General features: G+C 54.4%; 9 protein-coding genes across 9 annotated transcripts; 7 read left to right on the top strand and 2 right to left on the bottom strand.

The window, feature by feature from the left end:
* Positions 1-1,092: 1,092 nt before the first annotated feature.
* Positions 1,093-3,219, bottom strand: K452DRAFT_330123 (uncharacterized protein; the record flags this gene model as incomplete). Its single annotated transcript, XM_033545098.1, has 2 exons — positions 1,093-2,610; positions 2,662-3,219. The coding sequence occupies 2 exons, from the start codon at positions 3,217-3,219 to the stop codon at positions 1,093-1,095; spliced, it is 2,076 nt and encodes a 691-aa protein (XP_033391354.1).
* A 1,223-nt stretch (positions 3,220-4,442) lies between these two features.
* K452DRAFT_322945 (uncharacterized protein) lies at positions 4,443-5,840 on the top strand. Its single transcript, XM_033544578.1, has 2 exons — positions 4,443-4,960; positions 5,013-5,840. Exons 1-2 carry the CDS (start codon positions 4,489-4,491, stop codon positions 5,591-5,593), a joined length of 1,053 nt encoding a protein of 350 aa, XP_033391353.1. The 5' UTR covers positions 4,443-4,488; the 3' UTR covers positions 5,594-5,840.
* A 207-nt stretch (positions 5,841-6,047) lies between these two features.
* K452DRAFT_172149 (uncharacterized protein) lies at positions 6,048-8,906 on the top strand. The gene is made up of 6 exons (XM_033535809.1): positions 6,048-6,325; positions 6,397-6,426; positions 6,485-6,622; positions 6,725-6,863; positions 6,930-7,235; positions 7,289-8,906. The coding sequence occupies exons 1-6, from the start codon at positions 6,138-6,140 to the stop codon at positions 8,642-8,644; spliced, it is 2,157 nt and encodes a 718-aa protein (XP_033391352.1). The 5' UTR covers positions 6,048-6,137; the 3' UTR covers positions 8,645-8,906.
* Positions 8,907-8,940: 34 nt separating this feature from the next.
* K452DRAFT_303404 (uncharacterized protein) lies at positions 8,941-11,140 on the top strand (the record flags this gene model as incomplete). Its single annotated transcript, XM_033542715.1, has 4 exons — positions 8,941-9,272; positions 9,331-9,928; positions 9,986-10,090; positions 10,148-11,140. The coding sequence occupies 4 exons, from the start codon at positions 8,941-8,943 to the stop codon at positions 11,138-11,140; spliced, it is 2,028 nt and encodes a 675-aa protein (XP_033391351.1).
* Positions 11,141-12,482: 1,342 nt separating this feature from the next.
* K452DRAFT_172152 (uncharacterized protein) lies at positions 12,483-14,742 on the top strand. The gene is made up of 3 exons (XM_033535810.1): positions 12,483-13,051; positions 13,159-13,704; positions 13,757-14,742. Exons 1-3 carry the CDS (start codon positions 12,798-12,800, stop codon positions 14,550-14,552), a joined length of 1,596 nt encoding a protein of 531 aa, XP_033391350.1. The 5' UTR covers positions 12,483-12,797; the 3' UTR covers positions 14,553-14,742.
* Positions 14,743-15,809: 1,067 nt separating this feature from the next.
* On the top strand, positions 15,810-15,977 carry K452DRAFT_239009 (uncharacterized protein; the record flags this gene model as incomplete). The annotated part of the gene is made up of 1 exon (XM_033537689.1): positions 15,810-15,977. The coding sequence occupies one exon, from the start codon at positions 15,810-15,812 to the stop codon at positions 15,975-15,977; it is 168 nt and encodes a 55-aa protein (XP_033391349.1).
* Positions 15,978-17,395: 1,418 nt separating this feature from the next.
* Positions 17,396-18,247, bottom strand: K452DRAFT_281239 (uncharacterized protein). The gene is made up of 2 exons (XM_033539487.1): positions 17,928-18,247; positions 17,396-17,866 (listed from the first exon to the last, which is right to left on the bottom strand). Exons 1-2 carry the CDS (start codon positions 18,101-18,103, stop codon positions 17,548-17,550), a joined length of 495 nt encoding a protein of 164 aa, XP_033391348.1. The 5' UTR covers positions 18,104-18,247; the 3' UTR covers positions 17,396-17,547.
* Positions 18,248-18,414: 167 nt separating this feature from the next.
* Positions 18,415-21,099, top strand: K452DRAFT_281235 (uncharacterized protein). The gene is made up of 4 exons (XM_033539486.1): positions 18,415-18,669; positions 18,724-18,967; positions 19,016-19,431; positions 19,478-21,099. Exons 1-4 carry the CDS (start codon positions 18,512-18,514, stop codon positions 21,027-21,029), a joined length of 2,370 nt encoding a protein of 789 aa, XP_033391347.1. The 5' UTR covers positions 18,415-18,511; the 3' UTR covers positions 21,030-21,099.
* A 184-nt stretch (positions 21,100-21,283) lies between these two features.
* K452DRAFT_363040 (uncharacterized protein) lies at positions 21,284-22,812 on the top strand. The gene is made up of 2 exons (XM_033546550.1): positions 21,284-21,590; positions 21,661-22,812. The coding sequence occupies exons 1-2, from the start codon at positions 21,434-21,436 to the stop codon at positions 22,602-22,604; spliced, it is 1,101 nt and encodes a 366-aa protein (XP_033391346.1). The 5' UTR covers positions 21,284-21,433; the 3' UTR covers positions 22,605-22,812.
* The last annotated feature ends 235 nt before the right edge of the window (positions 22,813-23,047 follow it).

Below are 23,047 nucleotides of genomic sequence, written 5' to 3'. Positions count from 1 at the left end.
TACGCCGCCATGGTTCCTTCGCCGCTCTCGCTAAGTGTTGAGCAAGGTACGCAGCCGGAATTACCGTTTTAACAATCTTGCAGCGGAGATGTGGGAATCTACAAGCCAACACGCAAAATAAGCAATAGGCAACAGACAAAACTTCATTATCCCTGGCCGCTTCTCCACAAACGAGGCATCCATGCACCCGTATCTGTACCTTTATCCGCCCTGGGGTAGGCACCGGCCGTGATACGGTCAAACAACCCGCCGACTGGGCCCGGGATCTCGATCCGACGGACACCATAATAATACAGTGGGTTTTGACCAATGCTCTTTTGGCAATGCCGCTGTGCCTCAGAGCGGTGACTGATGATGTGTTGAGGGTTGAGGCTGAGTGGATGTTGGTTGCTGTGCCGCAGCAAACGCCAACACGCGACCCTGTTGTTCATCAACGACCAATGAAAAGCATGGAATTTAAGATAAAGATGGAAACTTCTGTGCTGTGCAGACGGATGAGGAGTTTGGTCCGTAATGCCGTGCTTGGTTTTTGCAGCGGAGTGTACTGAGCGCGGCATGGACTCCGCAAATCAAAGTGTGAAGAAACACGGGAACTCCGCGTGAATCCATTCGATCTGCAACGGCGCGCGTGTTTGAGCCACACGGCAGTTGGTTGGCCAACAGACGCCGCGTGTGCGGCACGGCTCTGACGAGGGTTCTTGCGGCGTAAATAGATGCGAACTGACCGCTTGGAAGCTCAGCTGATAGCAGGAAAGAAGAAAGTAACAGATAAACCACATATGGAATAGGGTGTCCACTCCTACTCTTGCCTGCGTGATGGTAGATACGACGAGCAATGCCCTTCGATTACTGCCGTACATCGCGTCCGTACTCCTACCCCCACTAGAAAGGAGAAATTTCTCATCAATGCTGGATCGAACATACTAAAATACAGCACCGATGTGTGCATCAAAAGGTCCGTAATTTCCGGGCAGGGAACATCTAATCCCATGTTCCCAATAATCCATGCCCAAAGTCCCGCAAAGAACGCCTCTACTCGTGTCTTCCTGACCACGTCCATTCATGCAGCTTCCTCGGTTCCGAACATTTTGCTCAAATCTCATGACTCTTGAACCCCTCATCTCCCTCGCCCAACGGCTTGGCTTCTCCACTATCCTGTTCACCTACCTTCTTCACTCCCAGCGACTCGCCGAACGCATCTGATCCGTTCACCGCTTCCGTGACGACCTTCTGACCTTCCTCAGGACTCAAGGTGCAGGCACGCTCGAACGCCTGCTCGACACTACGCATCCTCTTCTGGAATGCTAGACGGTCAAGGAACAATTGCTGACGGCGACGCTCTAAATCTCTGCGCTCGGCCGAGAGAACCGACTCAAGTTCGCTGAATTGTTGGAGCTTGAGTTGCATCTTTTGTAGCTCAATGTTGACAGCGCTAGAAACGAGACGCGAGATGGTACGCTCTTCGTGTGAAGCCATGGCAGCGGCACGGGCGGCGGAGAGAGCAAGAGGTACGGTGGTGAGAGGGTTAGAAGGCTTGTCTTGAGACGCAGCGCTGGCTTGTTGAGGGGTGCTCGTGTCAACGTCCATGCTATCTTCGTTCTTGACCTCAGTAGAAGCGGAAGCCGTCGAGTCGGCTGGTGCAGTTTCCTTCTCTTTACCCTTCTCGGACTCCGTTGGGGCTTCACTTTTCTCGAGTCTCTCCCGGAGCGCTCGCTTCATCTCGTCGACACTCTTACCCGCAGCAGCAGCAGTAACACTGGGATCGGCAAGGCCAGCCAAGAAACCCATTACCGACATGACGGCATTGTCAGCTTGTGTGAATGGCAGGCGGCCATTGCTCAAGTGGGCTAACGAGCCTCCGGAAATGTTCGTGTGGCTTCCGTTCTCCTCGGCCTCTAAGTATTGGTCTTCAATCTCCAGTTGCAAGAACTTGAGAACACATTCCTCTCTCGTACGACCACCAACATAGTCAGCAACAGAGTTCCAGTCTTCGTCGAACATTTCCAGTGCCTCGAGCAGGCGCAGCGTCTCTCCATCTGTCCAAGGGGTGTTCCTGTCAGGAACAGCTGAATATTTGTCGTTCTCAATCTTGGTGTAGTCAGAGGCACTACTGGACGCAGGAAAGCGGCCCTCAAGGAAGCAGTTCGGACACAGGTCGTACTTAAGCATGGCAGCAGTCTTTCCGGATGCCGAATGAGGAGCAGACTTGGTGTTGTGGTAGTGAACGCGCGTGCAGTCAATGCCACATGAAAAGCAGTTCACTTGCCTTCCCGGTTCCTTCAAAGCATCGACGAGAGACTTGCTGTCTGCAATTGCCCCGTTGGTGGCTGAAGAAGCTTCGCCATTTGCAGGTTTGTCTTTGGAGTCCGCAGGGGTGACTTCTTTGCCGTTTTGCTCATAGATGTTCCGGCGAATTTCCAGGTTTAGGTCACCCTTAGAAGCAGGAGTTTGGCTAGCAAGGCGTTCTGTAGATGCTAGAGATTTGCCAGGAGTCACCATGGAACTAGGCGCAGGCTGATGCGGTTGAAGTCCGCGAGGAGTGTCCGCAGTAATGCGGAAATGTCCAGTGAAAGGGGGTCCGATGTTAGAAGGCCTGGTGTCTGGATCGACCTGCGGAATCTGTTAGCACCGTAGGATTTGAAATCAGGCAAGAGGACTTACTTGATAGTTAATCAGGCCCCACTGCTCCAAGAACGCGTGCACTCGCATAATAGCGCAAACATCTCCAGCCAAATTGCGTCTGCATGCAGTAACCGTCAGGTATTCTGCAGGGTTCAGCCTATACGTGTTGACCATGAAGTCTCTGTAATCCTTGTAGACGGCCGGAGTCTTGCTACGGTTCCGACTGTTGAAGAACTCGGGCAAGGCCTTTCGTTCAATGTTGTGAATCTGATGCATGTCGAACCACGTGCTGTAGCTTGGAAGTATGATGGCGTGCGTTTGGGCAATGAGATGTGAGCGCGCTTGGTTTTCCAGAGCAGATTTTGTCTGCTGAGGGTGGTCCACCGCAGTTTCGGGAGCCTCTGTGCCCTCTTTGCCCGGAGTAGCCGTTTCCTTCTTCGTATCATCCATGCCGCCCATCTCCTCGTCTTCTGCAGCCTCTGCATCCTCATTTTCGGGCCTTGGTCCCTCTGGTGCATCCAGAGGATTATCGGATATGAGACCGGGAGTAGCTTCGGCATCCTTCGACGCTGAAGCATCCTGTGCGTCCTCGGCCATTGCTGTGTCGATATCTACATTCAATAATTAGTTTATTGCGTCTCACCATAACATTCACGCACTCGGATAGCATGCTCCACAAGATCAGCCGAGGTGCCCAACGATAGCCCCAGTAAAGAATAGATGGTCTTTGACGAGAAGATGTGCCGTAATTGCTTGATAAGCCATCCAGTTTAGGTCCCCATGTCGAAGGTATGACAACAGCCCTGTAGCATTTCCTAGGGGAAATTGCAGAACTCATCTGCAAGGGATTATACGAGCCCAGAAAGATATTCCTTGTAACTTGGATTGGATCATCGTATATCTAGGATGATCAGGTCATTCTGTTCCGAAGATGTCTCGGTTGCAAACAATCGACGTAAAGAATGAGGATTGGAACGATCCTTTTAAACTTGGGGCCCCCAACATTGGTGGTCGAGTGGCCCCAATATGTTGACGAAGAGAGTGTGTTTTGCAGTGTTGACAAAGCAATGCTCCGCTCATATTAACACTCTGGGCTTCTTCGAAGAATGTTGTCGTCATGGTTCGCCCTCGGCATCCAGAAGCTGAGGGGCAGATTTCGCAAAGACGCGCGAGGCCTGGTATGATCTGACTCGGTATCCGCATGGCTGGACGGGAGACTCGGCGATCTTGGGAGCATGAAGGATGCGATGCATCACAAGACAGAGGCGATGAAAAGAACATTAGTGCAGACGTACCGTGAGTCTGTTCTGACGGATGCTCTGCAGTCGGGGCGTCGATTGCGATGTCCTCAGCTGCAGGCGCGTCCACGTCTTGCGCGGGTACGGTGGTACCTTCGGGGTTTTGAATCTCTTCGGCCATGACCGGTGTTGGGCAAAAAGGTTGACAGGCGCAATCGCCCTTGGGGTAGAGGCGCGTCGGTCGGAGCTCGAGGCGTAGACGGCGAAGTGTGAGACAGGCCGAACGCGTGCGCGGTAGATGAGTCGGGGGAGCGCGATTGCGATGGTGCCACTAGCTAGGGTAGGGGGGGGGGGAAAGAGCGGGGGGAATGGAAAGGCGATGGTCGTGATGCGCGTCGTGGGTGTGGACAGTCGTGAACTTCTTCAGCGCGCCGTTGGTCGCAACTCGGCGACGGCCGCCAAGCCCACTTGCCCCTATGCGGCTTAGCTCGGAAGCTCCAGTGGATAACCTCGGACAGCCGACAGTCGGAGCTTGTGAGGGACCTGCCCGTTGTCGCTCCCACTGTTTCTCACTGATCTCTCGGCCTCCGCACCCGTATCCCACCGACTCATCCCTTTCACAAACGCAATGTTCTCCGCTGTGCGCCAGACCGCGCTGCGGCAAGCGCGCACTCAGCTCAGACAAACCAGGCCCGTCACCCTACCCCACCAGACGCTTCTCCAGAAGCTACTCTCCACGCTCGCCGTCCTGGAACAGAGAGAGGGCAAGCTCAACGTTTCATCACTCGCTGCTGTCACGGCCGCGCAGAAGCTTGGTGGCCCGGTCACTGGTTTCGTTGCGGGTAGTGGGATAAAGGCAGTGGCGGACGAGGCTGCCAAAGTCAAAGGCCTGGACAAGATCATCTGTGTCGAGAACGGCGCATATGACAAGGGCTTGCCGGAGAACTATGCACCTCTGCTGGTAGAGAACATCAAGAAAGGTGGCTTTACGCATGTCCTGGCGGGACATTCCGCATTCGGCAAGAACCTCATGCCGCGCGTCGCAGCGTTGCTTGACACACAGCAAATCTCGGACATTACGGCTATTGAAAGCGAAGATAGTAGGTGACTCCAACGCCGGGTTGGCAGCCAACAGAGCCTAACTTGCCACAGCTTTCATCCGTCCCATCTATGCTGGCAATGCTATCCTTACTGTCCAATCTGCCGACGCGACTAAGGTCATAACAGTTCGCGGCACTGCTTTCCCCGCCGGTGAGACGGAAGGTGGCAAGGCCGCAGTCGAAGAGGGCGTTGACCCCAAAGCCGACGCTCCGACGGAGTGGGTGTCTGAGGACCTGGCCAAGTCCGATAGACCTGATCTTGCAACAGCCAGCAGGGTCGTGTCTGGTGGCCGCGGCCTCAAATCCAAGGAAGAGTTTGACCGCCTTATGCCTCCTCTTGCTGACGCCTTGGGTGCCGCCATTGGCGCGTCGCGTGCTGCTGTAGATGCAGGATTTGCAGACAATAGCTTGCAGGTGGGTCAGACGGGTAAGAACGTCGCACCGCAGCTGTACCTATGCGCTGGTATCTCCGGCGCGATCCAACATTTGGCGGGTATGAAGGACAGCAAGGTCATTGCTGCCATTAACAAGGACGCGGAGGCTCCTATTTTCCAAGTTGCAGATGTAGGCTTGGTCGGCGACCTTTTCGAAAAGGTGCCGGAACTTACGGAGAAGCTGAAGGCGCAGTCTTAGATGCGATAAGATACCTTTAGCGATGGGGTAGAGATGATGAAGACGATGCAAATCGAGAGTGAGGCGGGCATAGAAGCATTGGGCGCTGAGCTCTCTTGAATCTCCAGCGTGTATATAGTAGTGCATTTTGATAATTTTCAGTTTCATACCCGACCACGCCAACATGGAAAAACATATGACGAAAACCCTGCTAGGTAGTTTCTGGGGTTTGAGATCTGCACAGGGCTCTCATGCGGAGATCTTATCGAGATACCCCTTCACGTCATGCAGCTTACTGTCCAAGCTTTGCTGCCGCAACTCTAAGTTAGTCCTTGCGCCAGACCGACTCCTCACACTCCCACAACCTCGGTCCCAGGTCTCATGACGGCTTCACAACTCTCGCACCTCGAGGATGAACCCGTGACTCAAAACAAACGCACCTTCTGCTTGTTATGCCAATGCAGATTTTGATGTCAAATGTGCCAGCAACTATAACCATTCTCCACGACACTGGACCCAAACAGCTTGCCACCAAAAAAAAATATGGTGCTTGGAGACAGTTCATATGCCTTCCAACACCCATCTTTCACTGCCCTCCGACGACGGAGATACGCGGAGGCATGTGCCGTCGTCAACAGTGTCGAGTAGTGGCCAGCATGCAATTCGGTTCACAGAACCGCGCCGAGATGAAGCGGTCAGGAGGGAAAAATGGTGGGGAATTAACCTCTCACGGCGGAAAGGTTACAGGAAACGGTAATGCCATCGAACCAACGCAACAGTCTTCCTGCGTGTTAGTCTGGAGAGCAGAGCTAACTATCCCACAGTGAATGGTGGTTTGCCAGCACAGCAATCCCGTTCGTACACTAATACCTTAGTTTTTGCATCAACTGGCTGAATCCTGTTCTATTGTAGGCTTCTTGCGGCTACTTTCGGCCCGCTAGCTAACGTCCTTTCAATATCTGCACTGGTGACGAACTGGAGAATGCACCTACAGGTCAACGGGAAGATAGTGGCTGAACCCTATGGGGTCCCTTTTAAAGACCCAGAATGGTATGTTCAGTCATGTTCAGCTATATAACAAGTGGCGTACGGCTTTGGTATTATATTAAAGCGATTAATGCGTGTATGAGAAGGCTAATGCGGGCGGTACAGGTGTTATTGGATCAATGCAGCATCTCTTATCTGCGGCTTCATTGGAAATTTTTTCCTTTTAATGAACTTTACACAGAGAATCCGCTACCTCATATCGCTGCCAGCAACGATTGTTCTATGGTATATTGCCACTGGAATGGTAAGTATGCTTTAGTCAGCCTCAAGAATTATATTATTCTGCTCGTGTTGCTGATTTTATCTTTAGTTGACTGCAATAACAATTTGCATGGAGATATATAAGCCACCAAAGCAACCTCTCGAGGTCTACACCCAAGGATATTGGTACGCTGTTATGGCAGCAACTCTCTACTTTGTTTGCTCTATGCTCCTCATGATAAATATGGTCGGTTTTTGGAGAGGCTTTTACCCGGAAACATTCACTCTTACGGAGCCTCAGCGCATGTTGATTGTACAAACTATGCTCTTCTTCCTCTGGTTAGCTGGGGGCGGTGCGATCTTCTCTCACTTGGAGACTTCCGACGGCCAAGAAGGGTGGAGCTTTGTCAACGCTGTACGTATATCACTTCAACAACTATATTAAATAACCTGCTGATTATCTTTAAGTTATATTTCTGCGATGTGACCATACTAACCGTTGGCTATGGTGATCTTGTCCCTACGAACGACATTACCCGTGGACTGGTATTCCCCTATTCAGTAGGAGGTATCATTATGCTAGGTCTCGTCATCAGCAGTATCTATAAATTTGCCACAGACCTCGGTAACGACAAAGTCATCAAGAAACACATCAACAAAGTCCGATCCCGCACGCTGGAGCGCACCGTTACGTCTTCCATTGAACTCCAACATCGTGAACTTGGGGTAGGAGGACCTCAAACCAATCCGCGTCTCACAATTTCTGGTCCAATGAACCCAATCAAGCGAACTATCGCCCCGCGGAGCTCTTCAAGTAAGGAGAAACAAACATCAACGGGCCAAAAGAGACCCCGTCTACGTAGAGTCGTACCGCTGCACCCAATAGCATGGCCACGAAAGCCACGATTACTCCTCCTCCGGGAAGAAAAGGACCGGTTCGATGCTATGCGCAGTATCCAACGCTCGACAACACGTTTCAAGCGTCACTCCGCACTGATGCTTTCAATCTGCGCCTTTGGAATACTCTGGGCTGTTGGGGCCATCGCATTCTGGCAGGCAGAAAAAGAGACACAGGGCATGACTTACTTTCAAGCACTATACTTCTGTTACGTTTCTCTGCTAACGATTGGCTATGGCGATCTGGCACCAAAGTCGACTGCTGGTCGTGCTTTTTTCGTGGTTTGGAGTTTAGTCGCCGTACCCACAATGACGCTCCTTGTCAGTGCTTTAGGCGACACATTTATCGCAGGCTTCAGCAAAGCCTCGAACCGCATCGCTGACTTCACCGTATTACCTCAGTTTGGTATTTGGCGCAGTATTGTTGACAATAATCCGTGGCTACAACGTTGGTTGGGACGGAAGGAAGAAAGGAGAGAACGGCGAGAAAGAAAGAGGAAAGCTAAAGAGGGCATGCCCGTTGGGCCTGCAGAGGAAGCCACTGCCGATGAGAGTCGTGATATTGTTGTAGATGGGTCTCTCAGCCTGGAAACTCTAGCAAACGAGCGGAGTGTCGAAGCGATATTTGCTCGCCATCTACCGACTACTATCAAGCGTGTCGCGGATGACCTGAAGTCTGGCGAGCCAAAATACTATACGTATGAGGAATGGGTTGGATTCACTCGACTAATACGGTTTACAGTGGAGGGGACGCACGAACAGAATGAGGAAAGTTTGGTGGAGTGGGATTGGATCGGCGAAGACAGTCCGATGATGGGAGAAGATGGTGAGGCTGGATTTGTGCTGGATAGGCTGCTGGAGAGTCTGGGCCGGCTTCTGAGGAAGCGGGATGAAAGCGAGAGGGCCGAGGAGGTTGAAGGAGAGTGATAGCTGCTGAGCTAATCAGCAATCAGAGCATGCGGCAGATCTAAAGATGGAACTAACCAAGGACGGAATATACAACCGAGCCAACCAGCAACTCCGCTCCCCCCCATCCTTGTTCACCAACCGGCTCGCCTTGCGCCCGAAACGCGGAATTGCGGAACACCGTTTCCATACTCCAACCGTCGCCTGGATGGACCTACCGCATTCGACATGGACGAGGCCAGTATAAATAGACTGACCTTGGTGAGCTTCATCCCGCCACCGCTACCTCGACAAACACCTTGATTTTTCGTCTCGCCATGGCCCGTCACCCTTTGGAGATCCTCTCGGTTGAAGAAACTGCAAGAGCACGGGATGTCATCCTTGGCCTGCACCCAGACAAAGTGGTTGATTTTAGGGAGATCTTCCTGAAGGAACCGGCCAAAGTAGAGCTGAAGCGGTTCCTGCATCTCGAACACAGTGCCCGTCTCTCTCCCACGTCCCCGAGGCCAGCGCGCCTTGCCAAGTGTCAGTACGATGTCATTGGCACTGACAAAATTCCCGAGTATCATGAGTCTTGGGTGGATGTTGAGAACGGTCGACGTGTCCATCACGAAATCATTGGCAAGCAACACCATGCCGCCCTTACTTTGTGAGTGGTCTGCTACTTTCAAGTCCTATGGAGCAGCTTACTGAGAATCAAAAACAAGGTCCGAGTTCGACACATTGGTAGACGTGTGTAAGGCATCGCCCGAATTTCAAAAAGCCGTTGCCGAATTCAATATTCCTGAAGGATTCGAAGTTGTTGTGGAACCATGGCCATACGGCGGACTAGACCTGGAGGATGAAAACCGCCGCTACTTTCAAGGGTTAATATTTGCCCAGGACACACGTAGCGGGAATCCCGACTCCAACTTCTATGCCTATCCCTTTCCTCTGATTCCCATTATGGATGCACACAACCGCGAGATTATTCGTATCGACAGGCTCGCAACTGGCGGCAAGGGTGACAGTATTACCGGCAAGACGCACAACAAAGCCGTTATCGACCATTGCACTACCTCGGAATACGTACCAGAGCTCCTTCCCAATGGCACTAGGAAAGACCTCAAGGCACTGAATGTTGTGCAACCAGACGGGCCATCCTTCAAAGTCAGCAACGAGTCCTTGGTTGAATGGCAGAAGTGGCGCTTCAGAGTCTCTTTCAACCCCCGGGAGGGCGCAGTACTTCATGACGTCCACTACGATGGCCGGAGTGTTTTGTACCGTATGAGCATCAGCGAAATGACGGTGCCCTATGCGGATGCTGTAAGTTGTTCTCTATGAAACTTACATTTCGCAATTGCCATTAACAGTTCTGTACAGCGGCCTCCATTCCAAAGGAAGCAGGCTTTTGATTTTGGCGATGGCGGCGCCGGTAATTGCGCCAACAACCTTGCGTTAGGATGCGATTGTCTAGGTGTGATAAAGGTCAGTGAACCAATACAGCGTTTCCATAATAACATTCAACTAATAGAGGCGGAATAGTATTTTGATGGAGTTATCGTCGAAGCAGATGGTGAAGCCAAGGTTCTTCCCAATGTCATCTGCCTGCACGAACAGGACAATGGCATCGGGTGGAAGCACACTAACTGGCGTACCGGGCGTGCCGTGGTTGTCCGCAGCCGCGAGCTCGTAGTCCAGTTCATCATTACGCTCGCCAACTATGAGTATGTCTTTGCCTACAAGCTTGACCAGGCTGGAGGTATTACACTAGAGGTCCGCGCCACCGGCATTGTTAGTGTCGTCAACATCGACCCTGGAAAAACGAGTGACTATGGCAACGTTGTCAATCCTGGAGCACTTGCACAGAATCACCAACACATCTTCTGTGCACGAATCGATCCTGCTATTGACGGTCATGAGAACACCGTCATTCAAGAAGAATCTCATAGCGTTCCCATGAACCCAACCACAAATCCACGGGGCAACTTTTACGAAGTCCGCCAAACTCCCATCAAGCAGTCCACGTGGGCAGATGCAGCTCCACAACACAACCGTATCTTCAAGATTGTTAACCCATCCAAGACGAACCGCATCAGCGGCAAGCCCGTCGGTTACAAATTCACGCCTCCGGCAACGCAGCTACTCCTCGCAGACCCGAACTCCGTGCAGAGCCAGCGCGCCGCCTTTGCTCAGCACCATGTATGGGTCTCAAAGTACAAGGACGACGAGCTTTACGCGGGTGGCCGCTTCACCATGCAAAGCAGGAAAGAGGTGGATGGCGTCGCAGATGCAGTGGCGCGAAATGATGACGTTGAGAATAACGACGTGGTCGTGTGGTCTGTATTTGGCCTCACCCATAACCCAAGAGTCGAGGACTGGCCCGTTATGCCTGCCGATATCTTCCAGGTTATGATACGCCCGGCGGACTTCTTCGAAGCAAATCCAAGCATTGACGTTCCTAGCAACAAGAACTTGTCCAGCATAGAAGTACAAAAGTCCGAGAAGGCATCTTGCTGTGGCATGCAGAAGCTGTAGGCGTTGACACAAATCATTGAGGCTATTCGAAGGAAATCCTAAGGTACAGCAAAAGAGTTGTTCAACTTGCTGTGAAGGAGCGGCTAGACTGTTAGACCACCAGGAATTTGCATTTTCATCTCCCATATTTTTTCATTTCATGGGCCACTAGTTCAAATACTGGAAAACTTCCCCTACGCCAAAGAATACAAGTAACCTTGGAGACTAGGATTGAGTGCGAGGGACATCCGACTAAAATGAATGCAACATAAATGCATACATTAACACTCCTTTCAAACCATTCTTTTCCACTAAAGTGGTTGCCTATAGGCCTTTCGAGTCAAGTCCAGTCCCGACATTGAACACTGATGGCTACTATCCCACTGAACAGCCTGTCTCCCGCTTAAAGTGCCATTATGCCTCCAAAGCCTACAAACTAAAGCTCCTCTTCCCGCCTTCCGCCATCCATCCCGCAACCTCGGGCATGCACCGCGCGGAACGATTCCGCGCCGAGCCACGTCCTGCTCAGCCCGAGGTCCAAGGCCCAAGCTCTCTGGCGCAGCCAATCGGAGGGACAAGCGGCGGCGTTGGTTCGGTAGCTTAAATGAACATGGGCGTCGGGCAGGGCGGTGCACTGCGGATTACGTGCCGGCATGTATGTACTTGCTGTATGTAATCCGTACATGGGGGGTGTGTGGGCTGTGGGCGCGCCCTATCTCGGAGATTGGTGCGCGGTGGGCCGGTTGGCTGGGCTGGGCTGGGCTGGGCGCGCCTCACCACTGCATATGGCTGACGCCTGGCGGCCGCGTTCCGTCGTTCCCCGCAAAAGGGCTGTTGCTGGCGGGGTGGTGTGTGGGGGCGAGGTTGGGTTGCTGTGATTGGGTTGTCGTGGCCGGATTGTGCCTAAATGGCGTTGGGCCCATTGGGCAGCTTCGTGAATGCTTTTTGTTTTTTTGTTTTTATTTTATTTTTATATTTTTATTTTATTTTTGTTTTGTTTGCTTGTGTTGGTGTGAGGCTTTCGAATTGGACGGCAAAGTCCGTGTCTTTGGAAGAATGGGAGTCGGTGCGGATCTAGATGGGATGATGGCGCAGGTTTACATTCCTCGAGTAAAGCTTGAAGCGGCCACGAATACATAGTACTATCCAAGTTTCTGTGCGCTCTCGCTCCGTCCGAGACCAGATTAGGGCCAATCGGGCAAGTATGTTCACCACGTCAAAGGTTCCGTAGTCTCGGGAAAAGCCTGAGAAGGCTGCATTTTAAGGAGCACGAGAGCCAGGTCATACACAGCTAGACCAAGTTTCTCCGCAACTGACCAAGCTATATCGGCTCGCACACTTGCTATCTACCCCATCTGCCTATCTACTTATCAACATTACTGTTGGTTTCTGCCATTGTCAGTGCCTATCTGACCCACACACGACGTTTTGTTCCGTCGGTGCCGCGGCTTCTCGTATCACTTCCGCTCTGGCGACCCGAGTATCTATCTCACCGGAGAGAGAGACAGGATAGGATAAATCATAAGAAAAAGCAATATCCTCGCAGTGTGCCTTGACAGTACAGTCGAAATACCGCATTTATTTTTTCTTCTTACTCGCTGCCCAGACCCACCTATCCGCCTCACTGCCATATTGAAGGATTCCCAAGAAGCCAGAAACGCAGTCGGCACCAACAACCATGACCACACCTGATACCAAGGTCCTGGACAAGGTCGCAACCAATGTGTCCACGGCAAAGCCGGATATCGAGCTAGGCGAGCTGGTTCCTCAGACCACGGACACAGTGGAGCTAGCGGCCCTGGGCCATGTACAAGAGCTGCGACGCGAGTTCTCCGTCTGGTCGCTTGGATGCTTGCTTGTGTGCCTGATGGCGACATGGGAGGCGCTCTCAAGCGTCGTTGCGCAAGCACTGACGAACGGAGGTCCACCTTGGTGAGTGGTGATGTTACATTGCGCAACCGATTGATCACTTGGTCGATTTGCCTCATACTGTTTGGGAAAGGGGAAGGGGAAGTAATGCTGACCTACGTGTTGCGTAGCTTGTTCTACAACTACATCATCGCCTTCTTCGGCACGCTGTTGACAGCCTGCTCCTTGGCCGAGATAGCGAGTGTTTACCCCACGGCGGGAGGCCAGTATCATTGGGTGGCATGCCTTTCACCTGCGCCTACGCGTGTCGTCTCCTCGTGGTTCACCGGATGGATCAGCATCGGCGGACAGCTAGTGTTGACAGCGTCGGCTGCGTTTGCGGCGGGCTTGCAGCTGCAGGCACTGATAGTGCTGAATGACGAGGACGGCAGCTATGTGCCGCAGCGATGGCAAGGGATGCTCTTCTACTGGCTGATTCTGGGGTACAGCGCGGCAGTGAATGTTTGGGGAAGCCGGATCCTGCCGCACACCAACACGGCAAGTGGGGTGTTGCATGCAGCGGCATTTGTGGCGACGGTGGTGGTGCTGGGAGTGATGCGAAAGGACAAGCATGATGCCGAGTATGTGTTTGCGGGCTTCCAGAACACGAGTGGGTGGGGAAACGACGGAGTGAGTTGGCTGGTCGGGCTGCTGAGCGCCGTGTATCCGTTTCTGGGGTAGGCAAGTGCGAGTGACCGGATTGTCCCTTCCATGCTAACTCCGGGGCAGGTACGATGCGGCCGCGCACCTTGCCGAGGAGCTTCCTCATCCGGCCAAGTATGTCCCTTTGGCCATGGTCGGCTCCGTCCTCGTCAATGGCTTGATCGGTCTCATCTACTGCATCGTCCTGCTCTTCTCCTTGGGCGACCTGTCGACTCTTCTTGCCTCGCCCACCGGCTTCCCCTTTATGCAGCTCTTCTGGGATGTGACCAAGTCTAGAGCTGGCGGGTCAATCCTTTCTCTGATGGTATCGCTCATTGCCGTGGCCGCCAACGCCGCCGGCTTGACCAGCACTAGTCGGACTGCCTGGGCGTTTGCGCGTGACAAGGCAATCCCCTTTAGTAGCTTTTTCGCCCACGTCAATCCGCGCTTGCAAGTGCCAGTCCGCATGGTGGTATGCACCACTGTCTTGCAGATGCTGCTGGGCTTCATCTACCTGGGCAACACGACGGCCTTCAACGCGATCCTGTCCATGGCCGTCTTGGGCATGTATACTAGCTACATTCTACCCATTGTGTACATGCTACTGTTCGGGCGGCGCGCGTCGTCGCCACAGCGTGTTCACTTTGGGCCGTTCTCCATGGGTCGCTGGGGTGCCGCCGTCAATGCTGGCGCTTGTTTGTGGCTCTTGTTGGCCATTGTGTTCAGCATGTTCCCTAGCTATCAGCCAGTGACAGCGCAGAATATGAACTACAGTACGGTGGTGTTGTCTGGGTGGGTAGCGTTTGGGGCAGTGTGCTATGTTGGCTGGGCGAGGCGAGTGTATTCAGGGCCGGTGTATGCGACGGAGGGCGTGGATCGGTAGGATGCCATGGTAGCATCTGGGGAGAGCTAGGTGGGAATGGATGACGTGCATGTTTCTGGATTTGGTGGAAGGGTGCGTAAGCGGGCGGGATGAGACCCAATTGGAAGGGACGGATTGGGAGAAAAGACTGCCATTTTCCATTGTGGCGGCGTCAGGGAGAAATTGGAAAGTGTGGAGCCCTGGTGAGTGAGGCGATGTAAGGCTGAGAATGGGACGATGTGGAAGTGGAAGAGCGATCCGGGCCGAGCCGGACTTGGGAAAGGTTTCAGACGAGCGGTGAGGCTCTGATGCCGTAGCAGGAGCATTTGTCTTGGAGTGCATGCAGGCTAGTGATATGTAGGCAGCTGAGCCGGGCCGGCGGGAAGAGACCGAGAGCCCGTCACGGCTGCATCGGGGCAAGCGGGAGGGAGGGGAACCGGGTTGCGGGGAACAGACGAGACCGGGTGCCAGGTTGGCGGGGGGTTAACAAGCGAAAGCCCAGTGGTCCGGGTAGCGCCCTCGTTACACTCAGATTAGGCTGCATCCGGATCGGTGCCACGGCGACACAGGATGCGTCGTGGCGCCTCCCGAAACCCGTCTGCGCGTCATTCGCATCCCTTGCCCGCCTCGCGAGCCCGCCCACGTACCAAGTCCCCCAGGCGCGCAATCGCAGGGGGACACGTGAGATGAAAGAGGCGCCGTGCATGCGAACGCTTTTGTTCTTCCCTCAACGGCAATGTGACACGTCCGCTCCTTTGGCTCCATGGCCGCGGCCGCGGGCCATCCAGCCCTGCCTTGCCCAAACCATTCTTTTTTGCTCTGATATACCGTAGCCCTCGCCCATCGTGTGACCCAGGTGTACCTGTTGCTCCTTCTGGCCGCTGCCTATCCGCTTTCGACCTCCCGCCAGCATTCCTGGAGCGCAAAGAGTCTGGCAGCACGGCCGCTTGCTGCCCACGGTTGTACTTGCAACTGTGGAGATACTTCGAAGCAACGCTGGAGCCACGCCCATCCACACTGGCCAGCCCAGGAATATAAGAAGAGCCCGACGACCCGTCTCCTGGAGATGCACATCATCAAGGCAGATCTGTCCCGAGCAGCCTCTCTCTCGCTTCTCTCTCCCTCCCTCTGGACAAGCCGCCGTCGACGCCTAGCACCATCACTGCCGCCGCCACCACCACCACACAGTGAGTGAAGCAGCCCGCGGCGTGCTAGCTACTACGCCGACGCTGACCCCCGACGCTGCAGACACTCGGCGCCCACCCTCTCGTCGTCGCCATGGCCGTCCCCGGAAGCTGCGCGCACTCGTTCAAGATGATCAAGTCGGACAATTCGCTGCTGCTCTGGAACTGCAACATGTGCCATTCGGGGCCGCACTGGTTCATCTTCGAGTGCCAGCGCTGCAAGCTCAAGACGTGCCGGCCCTGCACGACCAAGGCGGCATGAGACAGGGTAAGGGTTCCTGCAATCTTGCGAGACGGGCGAGGTTGGTGTTGACGTCGACCCTCAGACCTCAGCGAAACCCCGGCATCCGGTCGAGGGCGCGGCGCGATCTGCGACCTCGCATCGACCAGGCAGGGGTGCCGATCTCGACCAGATCCTCCAACATCAACACCATCCGTCGGTGAAAAAAAAGCAAAAGGGTTGAAATTTCAGTCTTAGTCTCTCGGCGCACGATATCCTAGACGGGGGGATTGGACCATACGGTGTACGGACGGCTTGGGGAGTTTTGGCGTGGCTTGCATGATTCCTCCGTTTCTGGCCAGCCCGCCCTGTACCACCTTGCTTTTGGCCTTTCGCCTTTTTTTTCTTTTTTTTTTTTTTCTTCTTCTTCTACTTAAGTTCCCAATCAACATTTCTTTTGCGCCAGGCTTCCCCGACGCTGCTGCCTCTCTCTTCGTAATAAATACCTAATGGATGCATCTCTTTTCCACTCCCTTCTGGCCCCCGCCCGACCTTTTCCCGACGTCATCGACGGTCGATCTGCGACATGAAACAAACATCGTCCATCGCCTGGCCGAGCGACGGCCGAGTCGCACCAGTCGACTTCCTCTTTGATCTCGTTGCTGCACACCGCACTTCTGATGCAACGCCTGCTGACAGATTCATGACAGCAATCAAGTGACCTGCACGCCGCCGCCTCTACGCGCCCTTCTGGGCCGTCCTGCTGCGAACGCGATGCTCCTTCGGGGCCCGTGTGCGACGCAAGGCTGATGGACGGGCGATGCTGCAGATCGCAGTGCGTGCGGGATCGACACTCGGTGGTCTTGAGGGACCTCATAAGGCCCTCCCTCCTCTGGAGCCTGGTTGCGGGGAAATGCCGCGCTGTGCTCAGTCTTCTTCCATCGCGCCATCTCTCGGATCCGCGGCCGCGCGCGCACCGCGTCGCCACTGCCTGGGGTATTCAAATCAGGGGGACCTCTTTCCGGACCATATCACCATTCCGACCAGCTTGCCGGAAACACGCTCACAATTTCAATGTGAAACCCAGCACAAGCAAAGACAGTGGCTTGTATCTATCGTATTCCCCGAGTAAGTTGTCATCACAAAAAGCCCCACAACGGAGATAGAGGAGGCTTGGTCGACGTTGAGGCGTCCACGGCTGGTCTGGCTAAGTAAAGATTTCTTTCCCGATATCCGACACGTGACTCGGCTCGTGGGGTCTCGTCGTTGGCACTGTGGATCGTGCAACGGCGATCGGCAAGGTTGTGGATGCAGGTGGAGGCTGAGAAGCTGGGGTTTGCCGACGGAGATTCTGGAAGACGAGGATTGGGGCTTGAAAGAAAAAGGCACGCGACCAGAAGTAGAGAGGTCCGGCGGCGCAAGAAACGAATCACGAGGCTCTAGGGCCAACTGGAATGGAGGTGACACCTGGATTTTGATATTGATGTTGTTGTACATACGTGACCATCGTTACCCAAAACTCGACCGAACCTATATCCAAGACGCCAGCTAAGCAAACATCTCAAGCCAAATCGTCATACTTTCATGCACATGCCAGAATCAGCATCTAGGCTCAAGCACCCTGCCGCGCCTTCTCGGCACAAATAAGAGCAATGATGCGACTAAGCTCGGCGCTCTGGGCAAATTGCTCCTTCTTGGTCGCCTCGTCGATGTTTTCGTTCTTGGCCAGGTCGCTGCCGACCTGGAGCATGCGGTTTTGCAGCTCCAGCATCTTGCCCAAGGTGTTGTCCAGGAAGGGCGCCGAAAAGGCTACGTCATTCTGGCCGTTGTTGGGCAGACGGATCTCGAGCTTGCGCGGCTGCTTCTTGCTGGGCAGCTTGGCGAGGAGCTCCTCGAGGTTGTTGTAGTCGGGCGCCTGCGCGGGTTGGGGCCTGCGAGGGAGGTGTGTTAGCAGGGATGGGAGTCGTTTGTGGATGAAGATAGTGCGCTTACTTGGGGCGCTCGACGAAGGTGTAGTTTTCTGCCAACTCGGCGACGCGGTTGGCAATGCGGCCGGCCATGATCTCATAGGCCGAGGGCGACGACCTCGCCACAGCTGGGGCGGCCGACTTTGCTGTCGACTTGCGGAGGCCGTTGGGCTGCTTCTTCTGGGTTTGCGCGGCGGGCATTTTGGTGTGGGTGGAGGTATGTTGTGGTGATGGTAGAATTTAGAGTTTGACGTGGAGAGGAGCGGTAGGTTACGGGGAATTATGGGCAGAAGCAGGAATTGGGAAGAAGAGTAGGTACGTGGTACGGAGTAGGTAGGGTACGTATTTGAGCATCGAGGCTCGAGAGGCGAGTGGCTTTCGCGGGGAGAGTGGGCCGGCTCGGACTTCGACCCTGTTTGCTTCCCTGACACATGGCGTCATTGTGCGACTGCGTGCGCCACAGCCATCCTTGCTCTTTGCCCGGCTCACCTTAACTGCACACCATCCGCTCTCGACCGCGACGCCGCCGTTATCATGAAGTCTCTGGGCGCGCCTTAACGTCATTACACTAAAACACCGTCGCCGTCGTCGTCTCGTCCACCATCCACCATGCCGCCGCCGAAGAGCGACGCCGGCATTGGCGCTGGCTTCAACCTCAAGTCTCCCAGCATCGACCCACATCCATCCGGCCCGCCGCAACATGGCCAGCTGGGCCAGGCCGAGCGCGGCATGTCCGTCGCCTCGACCTTTTTGTCCGGTGTTCTGGCGTAAGTATCCGCCCGAGATTGCGACCCGGAGAGGCGCTCATGTGTCGCATACAGTATCAATGCCGCCCAGTTCATTGGCCTCCCCTTCAAGATGATTGATCCCAAATTTTACAACGAGTACATTGCCTTTACCAAGCAGTCCTTTGCCGTTTTGATTGCCACTTTGACCCAAATCTGGTCCCCCACCAAGGTCCATGTCAGTGGAGACAAGAGCTTGCCAGGCCAGCTCGCCTTAAAACCCGATGGTAGCCTGGAGTGCAAGTTTCCGTCGCGCGTTGTTCTGATGGCCAACCACCAGGTAAGTGTGCGTAGTTGCCAATCTGGAACCCCCCACTGACTCCACAAGCTCTACACAGACTGGCTCTACTTGTGGTGGATTGCCTACACCAACAAGATGGCTGGTCATGTCTACATCATCCTCAAGGAGTCCCTCAAAAACATCCCACTTATTGGCTGGGGTGCGCAGTTTTACAACTTCATCTTCCTTGCTCGGAACTGGGAAAAGGACAAACCCCGCTTCCAGGAGCATTTGCAGGAGCTCAACAAACCCAAGGATCCCATGTGGTTAATCATCTTTCCGGAGGGTACCAATCTTTCGGCCTCAACGCGGGAGTCCAGCAGGAGGTGGGCGGAGAAAAATGGCATCCAAGACTTGCGCCATCAACTGTTACCTCGGAGTACAGGACTCCGCTTTTGCCTGCAGAATTTGAAGGATACGACGGAATGGTTGTATGACTGCACGATTGGCTATGAAGGAATACCGTAAGTACAGAGTTGTGCATATCTGAATGCATTCTGACACATTTAGGTACGGTGCTTACGGCCAGGACGTTTTCACACTCCAATCATCTTTCCTCGAGGGTCGCCCTCCAAAGTCGGTCAACATGCACTGGCGCAGATTCCGAATCTCCCAGATCCCGATAGAGGACCCTCAAGCTTTCGAAGTCTGGCTCCGGAATCGTTGGAAGGAGAAGGATCATTATCTCGATTACTTTGCGCGTACTGGCCGGTTTCCTGCCGAAGATCCGTGGAAAGCTAAAGATGTGAAAAACATCAAACCGGCCAAGTCGCTCGAGGCACAGGTCAAATCTGGGAGCTGGGGCGAGTTTCTCGCCATCTTTGCGCCTATTTCGGCGTTTTTGACGGTATTATTCCTCTTTTACAGCGGATCTGTAGGATCGTTGTTAGACCCCGGTTCTAACAGGTCTCGGAAAATCCAGGCTCAGGAAGAGGGCCAGTTACAAGATGGCGGCCTACCGGAATCATTAGCCAAGAAGGCGCTGAAGAATGCCAGAGCCGCTGCCGGCTCCGAGGCCTCTGGCACTTCCGCCGGAAAACCACAATACGGCGAGTGGGACGCCATTCGGAAAGCGCTCGAAGAAAAAGGGGCGAAAAACTTAGGGTCGTTTGCACCAAAAGCTCCCAGTACTGCAGACGACGTATCCGGTCATCGCTCGTTCTCCCAGCCAGGTACAAGACGAGCGCCGTCAACGTCAGGACCCAGCTCAGGGGATGTCAAGCAACCACTCAAGGTCGATATGTCGAATGATGCACTGAAGGCACTTCTAGCGAAGCATTTAGGAAAGGCAGAAAACAGCAAACAGTTGGCACAGCAAACGATCAAACTGGCAAACGGTCAAGTCATTAAGGCCAATGCGCCAGAGACAACCGCTGTACACAAGCCGGCTTCGCCTTCTCCGGTGAAACTGGCCAACGGACTTGTCATCGGCTCAAATGCAAAAGAGAGCAAACCGTCTTCGCCGGGCCCAGTCAGGTTAGCAAACGGGCTAACCGTAGGCCAGGGCTCGCCGCCTCCCACAAAAACATCATCTCCAGCTTCGCCGAAACCTTTGAAGAAAACCATGGGGTCGATACCAGAGCGGAACAAAGCACCTCTCAAGACACCCAGCAAGCCCTTACAATCAACACAGCTATCACCAGCGACGAAGGCGTCGGCTGCGACTACCTCGACGCCTTCCCTCACCACGGCGCCGACGCGTTCGGTCACCAGCGCGGCAACACCGGCCAAAAAACCGGCCAAACTTGCAACGAAGGCGCCGGCTTCACCCGCGCCGAAGGCTCAGGCAGCGAACAAGCCGGCGCCAGCGCCAGCACCCAAAGCCGTACCTAAAGCTGATGCTAAGCCGGCGCCTTCGCCCGCAAAAGCAGCGCCGAAATCGACGAGTAATCAGAAGACGGTTCCAGGAGGAAAGTGGGGCCAGGGAAAGTCTGAAGGCGGCACGGGGCTCGGGAGGACTATCCCTCTGAGCGTGCAAGAAACGAACCGGGGGTCGAAGGAGAAGGCTGCGCCTAGGAAGATGGATGCTGTGCAGGCGAGAAAGGCGGCGAATTCGAAGTAGTATCTAGTAATAGGAGGAGGAGGAGGAGGATGGAGATTGACCATTATACCCGTTAAAAATAGTATGGAGTATGTATGCATGAATGAATGCTGAAGTGAATATCATCGAAGGATGTTAGGGCGATCTAGAAGGCGCGATCGGCGAGGTCAAAGGCAGGGATGGTGGCACCAGCCACATGCGGGCTGACATCACCCCCGTATCTTCCATGGAAGTGGCGAGGGCGAGTTCGCTCCTGCCGCCTGCGTGTCTGCTTCCCCGACACCCCGGATTTGTCGCCTGACGCAATTAGTCCAACGTCGTCCCTCCTTGATCTGCTGCTGGCCCATACGCTTTCGCCATGCTCTTGCCTTGATATACCCTCTGATTCTTCGTCTTTTTCCCGCCTCACTGCTGCAGTAATAACCATGGCTTCTTTCCTGCAAAACTACGCTACGGGCATTATCCAGAATGCCGCGACCGGTGCCGCAACCTATGCCATCACGACAGGCGGCCGCGTCGTTGGCGACGTCGTCATCAGCGCCGGCGACCTGATCGAAGGCGGTGGCCGAAAGGTCGGTGACAGTAAGTAGCCTCACTCTCCATGTTCTTTTGCCAACGCATTGCTGACGCACCCTCCCCCTTGCCGCATCAGACATCGAAGGTTACATCGATCGCTACGGTAACTGGATCCGCTCCTACGGCGATGGCATGATCACCTCCACGGCCGCTTCGTCCGGCGGCCCGGCCCTCAAGGCCCTACCCGCCAGCACGGGCGGGCCCAAGCGCCCCGGCTTGAAGAAAACGGCTTCCGATTCGAAAGCACTGCCCTCGACCGGCGCGAAGAAGGCTCTGCCCTCGGCTGGCGCGAAGAAGGCCCTGCCTGGCCCTCGCCCCATGAAGGCTCTCCCTGCCCCGCCTGGCGCGGGCGCTGCAACCAAGAAAGCCAAGGACACCGTCGGCGGCGCCGCTGGCGCAGCTAAGAAAACAATCCCTTACATTTCGCCCTCGCCCGTCTCGGCGCCAAAGCCGAACAAGAAGACCACGGCCAAGCCGCCTGGACCACCGTCCGTCGTTAGCGGTCCGCCCTCGGTCAAGGGTCCCGAGTCTGTGGCGGGCGGAGATGATGCGAAGCCGAACAAGCGTCGCGATAAGAGGCTTGCGGAGCGCAGGGCCAAGGAGGCTGAGGACAAGGGCCAGGCTCCTGGCGGCTCAGGCGCGAACAAGCCGAGTTTCGGTGCCCCCGCGGGCGGTAATACGAACACGAAGGGCCCTGGAGGGCCGCAGAGCAAGACGATGCCGAGCGGCAAGGTTCGTGTTAACCCGGAGTCGCGGCCGCGGGCGACGGTGTCTGGCAAGGTGGGCGGAGGCGAAAAGAAGAATGGAAAGGACAAAAAGGAGGGAATTGCTAGCAAAACCCCTGCCAATTACGGGAAGATGGTCGATGGCAAATACGACTTCTTCGCAATGCGGTCGGATGCTGGATCACAGCGGGGAGCGGGTTCAGTCGCTGGCGGCTCGGTAGCTGGAGGAAGCAAGGGCAAGGGCAAGGGCAAGAAGGAGGATGCGAATACCCCCAAGTATGGGCAGTTCTTCTAGAGGAAGCGGGAAGGAAGTATGGGAAGAAAGAAGAGGGAACGAGTGAAGTGTGGTTGGTTGTCATGTGAGTATGAAGTCATGATGGTCTCCTTTGGGTTCTGTTCTGTTCTTTCCATGTTTAGGTAAAAAAACATGGAAATTGGGCGTTGGAAAAATCAATGAAATACGAATTGTATGGATGAACAACATCATCGTTCATCATCGCTACCTATCAACAACCACTATTGTCACCGTCAACTATGCCGCAACGATCGCCATTACCAGAATCAATACTGTCCTCACGTCTCTTAACATTCATCACCAGCGTAAACACGTCCATCATCATCGTCATTATCAGCATTATCAAATTCAGCCTCGGGAGCTTCTGGCGTAGGTAAGAGTACGATCAAGCCGTGGTTTATTTCTGTATTTTGCGATTTTGATGATAATCATCTTACCATTAC

The sequence above is a fragment of the Aplosporella prunicola genome (genome assembly GCF_010093885.1).
Source record: "Aplosporella prunicola CBS 121167 unplaced genomic scaffold K452scaffold_90, whole genome shotgun sequence".
In the NCBI taxonomy this organism is placed as follows: domain Eukaryota; kingdom Fungi; phylum Ascomycota; class Dothideomycetes; order Botryosphaeriales; family Aplosporellaceae; genus Aplosporella; species Aplosporella prunicola.
This window is presented reverse-complemented; position numbering and strand designations above follow the sequence as displayed.